Source organism: Corylus avellana, chromosome ca4 (assembly GCF_901000735.1).
Source record: "Corylus avellana chromosome ca4, CavTom2PMs-1.0".
NCBI lineage: Eukaryota > Viridiplantae > Streptophyta > Magnoliopsida > Fagales > Betulaceae > Corylus > Corylus avellana.
In genome coordinates, this window is record NC_081544.1 from 4,741,283 (window position 1) to 4,746,810 (window position 5,528).

Below are 5,528 nucleotides of genomic sequence, written 5' to 3' on the forward strand. Positions count from 1 at the left end.
TGACGGTTAGCGATTGCGATTAGTAAAATTTATTAACCGCTAATGCAATTACAATTAGCGCTAATAACCGATAATCGTAACGTCCTTGACACCCTTATCTGCAACTATGTCGTGTCTTTACTTTTTTTGTTGTTTTTTTTTACTTCAACTCACGTGCAAGCCTATTGCTAAAAAAAAAATAAAAAAATAAATTCACGCAAGCCTACAGCCTACTCCTTGCTTGCAGTTTATTTTTTATTTTTATTTTTTAAATTTCATTCTTATCTTTTAACCACTCATTTTTTATCTTCTATTTCTAATTTTCGACCTTTCACGAGACGACACTCCTCAACTCCTCACTCAGTCACTCTTCATCAGACTCACCTTCTCATTTTCTCTTACCTTCTTATCTCCTCTCACCTCTTCTCTTCCCATCTCATGACTCAAGCCTTCAAAGTTCAAACAAATGAACAATCAAACATGAAACACCCACAAGGACTACTACTACACTCATAGATCGCCTCTCCTCTCGGTATTTCCACACACGGTGCATACCCAAACACGTTTTCTCTTTTTCTTTTTTCTTAGGGTTGAGCTTAGTGAGATTGAGCGAGATTTGAGAGTTGTTGTATTGTTGAAAAGAAAAGTTTCCCCCATTTTTTCTTGTGCAGTGTGCTTGTTGTGATTGAGGGTATGTTGCCGTGTTGGAGTGGATCGACTAAACAAGTTTTTTTTTTTTTTTGCCTATTTTCGTGTCGGCGAAGGCAATATGATTTTTTGGCTATATGATTTTATTTTATTTTTGGGTGCCGTGGGTCATGTGTGTAGGAAAAAAGGAATATATATAAATCTTTGGGGTGCCATGACACCCAAAAGACCAACGTCGCTCTGTGAAGGTAACATTAAGATAACATTAAGATAAGATTGAATATTATTAGTAGCACATCCATATAGACTTCTGCCCCTCTTCATTTTCTACCAATGAAAGATAATTGGAACTTGTTTTTCATCAATAATTTATAAAAGACAAATTATATAAAGGGTGTGATGATATACAGTTTTTTTTCTTTCTTATAAAAAAAAAAAAAAAAAAACCACTTCCGTGTTCGTTTTTTCTTTTTATGTAATCTTTAAAAATCACATTCACTTTTTAAATTTATTTAATAATGCATTTGATGTATAGTAATGAGAATGTGTTTATATGTATACTCGCACCTTTCATGACAATAACATTTTAAAGCCATGATAATTATGATCCCATAAGAATTTCGCAGTTAAGCGAGCATAACTGCTGCAAAGTGGGGAACAAAAAACGAACAATAAAACCAAAAATATTTTTGGTTGAACAAAAAATCTTGTTTAATTTCTGTAACATGGTTCATTTTTTTTTTAAAAAAAAAAAAAAAAAAAAAAACTGTAAACAATTTTTTAAGTTTGAGCTTCTTCTTTCAAATTGCCAGAGTTTGCCGGACCACTACTGGCAGTCTTCCATCGCTCAATTTTTGCATGAGTCAAGTGCTAAAAAACACTTTACATAAAAACAAACGGAACCCAAGTTTAAAAAATACCTCTACTAAATTTGAAGGAAAACTTTATGGTTTCTTATTGGATTGATGTAAGGGAGTCGGAAACCTCGAGCATTTCCAATGAAAGAGCCAAATATTACTTTTATCTAAAATAACTCTTCAAATGTTTTAAAAAATCCATACATTGGATTAGCCAAAAAAAAAAAATATATAAAATAGATATTTGATTGGAAGAGCTAAATATAACAGCACTTTTCAAGGAAGCTAAATGTAGCAAAAAGTACCAACCACCATTGGGGGTGGTTTCGGCCACCCCCTAGGGCTCCATGGGGGTGGCCGAGCCACCCCTAGTGGGTATTGGGGGTGGTTTCGGCCACCCCCATGGCCAAAGGGGGTGGCCGAGCCACCCCCAAATGGCCAAGCCACCCCCAATTTTTTTACGTCTCTCTTTTTTTTTTTTTTTTAAATACATTTTTTTTAAAATTTTTTTTTAAAAAAATTAAATATGTGCCACGTGTTGACATCTGATTGGTCCACATGTCAGTCATAACAGTTAACTAACGGATGGACTAACTTGATCACTTATCAAAACTACAGGGACCTCCTGTGATAAAAATGAAACCCCAGGAAGGAAAAAATAAAGTTGAGAAACCCTAAGGGGGTCTGGAGTATTTAACCCTTTATTTTTCACCTGTTTTCTCTTTTTCCCAAATCTTTTCCTACTTTTTCTTTGCATGATCTCTTTTTCCCAAAAATTTTCCTATTTTTCCTCTCACATATTCTCTTTTTTCCAATCTCACATGTTCTCTTTTTTCCAAAACTTTTCTTACTTTTAATAATTTTTTGATAGAATAAATAGAAATATAGCAAATCAAATGTAGAGACATTTTAACAATGACTTAAATAAATTAGATAAAAGTGAATTTTAAAAAGTCATTTTACATAAAAATATGGCTTCTCAATTAAGAATACTCTTTTAACTTGTTAACAGATTTTCAGCCAGCCATAGATGACCCTAATTTTATGCCATATCGCGTAAGACCAAAAGGTATATATATTCGGATATTCCCACCAAATGCCTTTAAATGGGCCGCCATTATCGGGTAGATAAAGGAGCGATCGAGTGAGTCGTCATTATTGTCATTTTTTTTTTTTTTTTTTACTTTAATAAAGTTCATGGGATAGGGAATTACGTACTATGGTTGGCCTGTTTTTTTTTTTTTTTTTTTTTTTTTTAATTTTAAAAGTAAGCCTCTTTCCAACTTGTCAATTTTTCTCTGCAAACAAACAATATTTTTTTGGTAAGTACGTAATCCCAAAGTGATAATCTTTCTTGATCTTCCATTTGGTCCTCGGATTTCATGTGATTTTGCATATCAAAAATATAATTTTTTTTAACAAATGGCGAAAAGTGTATTTTTAAAAATTGTAGTTTGAAAACGTAGAAAAAATTTGTCATTTCAAATCGCAAACAATAAGATGCATTTTTAAAATTACTTGATTTTAAAGGCTAAATTATAATTTTTTAAAAAAATTCTAATTTTACAAAATTTTTAATTACATTTTTAAAAAATCACGTTTTTCATATGCTACCCCTTTTTATCAATATATTAAACTACTTAGCATGCATCCATTATGTTGGGCTTGTGCAGTAGGGGATTATGGATGCATGTTAAACTACTTAGCAGAATTTTAAACAAATGTAATGTAAGTTTGATGGTCATGTAAACACCTTTTATTATATTAATGCTTATTAGGGTGGCCCAAAAAGAAATGCTCATGGACCATGGTACCATTCTTGAATTTTGGAACTTTCAATACCCCCTAAGCCCTTCAACTCAAGGATGTGTAATATTCAAATAAAATTTTTGTTCTCTAACTTATTTTATTAAATTGAAATCGGTCTTCACATGCTCTATTAAAACTGCATATATGATAATTAAAAATGTATACGAAAATCATGTATTTTAAGGACAACAATTGATTTAATAGTTTAGATTAGAAGAAATTGTTAGAATAACACGAAAATAGTTATACCCTTTCTTGAGAGCATGCATATATCAAGCACGAGAATGACATACCTCAATTGTTCGAGGACAGCTTTTCGGTATATGCCTTAATTAAGAGAAGAAGAAAATTATTGTTATGCGTAGAGACACTAGTATAGTACCTCAACCTTATTTTTCACAAATTGACATAATGGAGTCTAATAGGCGAAATCTACTTATATATAGGGTAAAAGTTCAGGCTTCCTCATGTGTCAACAAAAAATTGGCTCATCTCAATATCGGCCTAAAAGGAAAAATAGAGGAAACAATCGACTATATACTAGTCCACCCAAAACGAATAAATTCAACAAAAATGCCACTAACCTAATTTAAAGAAAAACTTTAAGAAAATATGATTAGTTGCACAAGAGGAGTAGGGTACGCTCCAACAGAATTTATTTATTTGTTTTTTTTGAAAGAGTACAATCTAGACTAATTCTAGCTAGTCGCGTGTAAAATATGATTTCTCAAAGTTGGAAACCGTGGCGTCATTTTTCAAATTTTTACTATACATAAATGTAATTATAATTATAATTAAGCAAGAAATTTCAAAGTAAATTAACCATGGAGATTGGAGAGAGTACTCAAAATTCTACCGGAATTATGGGTCAGTCTAAATTGCTTGCGGTCATGAAGGGGCAGCCAGCGTGATAATTATGTCATAGTTGCGAGTTGAATTGATTAACTAAAAATTCAAACGGCTTAGAAAGAAAAGAGTGAAAAATTCAATGATTTGGATATTTGTCACCATCAAAAATGGAAAATCCATTATTTTTCTTCCCATATCATACATTCACTTGAAGAAAATTATACAGAAATTAACATCAAATTAATCCATGCTTTTTAATATATTACTGTTGATCGATCATGAAGCAAACAATTAGAAAACACCCTATATAGGGTATCAAATTATTACCAAAAAAAAAAAGAAAAAAGATTATAAAATTTGAAAATTGTAAATAAATCAACTTATTTAAATGCACCAGTTAGTAGTAATCAAAATTCATTCAAAATCACATACTTCAATTGATTCTTTCATTCATCAAGGTCATATATAGTACCAAAATTCATTCTTTTTTGAAGATGTTTAATGTTCCCTACACATCGCATCTCACAAAGAAGATGAATTTAATTACATCCAACTAAAGATGGATCGCTTATTTATCGTAATTAAACACGCGCTTAAATACGTACGTAATAGGTGCTTATTAAGTGGTTGAGCGGGTAGGTCCTAATAAGGCTTCTCCCCGACATAGTTGCCCGGGGGATCATAGTTGCAGGTAATGAATGTGCCGCCACTGTTGCACCGAACCTTAGCACATCCGAGACGAACAGAGTTGCGCCACACCACCTGAGTGTAGTGTCCGCACACAGCGCCGGCAGCGCAGGAGTTAGAGTTGTAGTCATAGCTCGCCTTCTCGTCCACCCACATCTTCACTGCCGCTGTGCCGGAAAGGTCAGCGCTGCCCCATGCAATGTTTTCACCATAGGGCCCGCCGGAGTGCACAAGATTGCAGTCACCAATACGTTTATTGGCATAGTCTCGTGCATATCCTGCCACCTTGTCATCCCATGTCAGAGGACCAACTCCCACAGCTGCACGGGCGTCATTGTGGGCTTTGAGGTAGTCTTGTTGGGTGTCTTGGGCAAAGGAGAGATGGAGTAGGGTTAAGCCGAAGAGACAAAGAAGAGCTAGTGGTCTGTTGCTCAAACCCATCCTTGTATGTAGGCTAAAAAGCAAAAGCTACAATTAGATTGATAGGAAAATGAGGCATCTAGGATAGGTATTTATAGGAATTTAGTGGGGAAAATTTTGTGATGGACTTGACCGGCAACAAATTCTACTGGGATTTTGAAAAGTATAATGTGTAAAACGTTACACCAACTTGCTAGAGAGACCAAAATACCCATTGGACCAAACTCTATTTCCCATGTGATGTGGGGTTAGAATTATGCTTCATGAGCTCATATACTC

General features: G+C 33.8%; 1 protein-coding gene across 1 annotated transcript; it reads right to left on the reverse strand.

Moving 5' to 3' along the window:
• Positions 1-4,555: 4,555 nt before the first annotated feature.
• LOC132178571 (pathogenesis-related protein 1-like) lies at positions 4,556-5,295 on the reverse strand. The gene has a single exon (XM_059591013.1). It carries the CDS (start codon positions 5,268-5,270, stop codon positions 4,785-4,787), a length of 486 nt encoding a protein of 161 aa, XP_059446996.1. The 5' UTR covers positions 5,271-5,295; the 3' UTR covers positions 4,556-4,784.
• Positions 5,296-5,528: the final 233 nt, after the last annotated feature.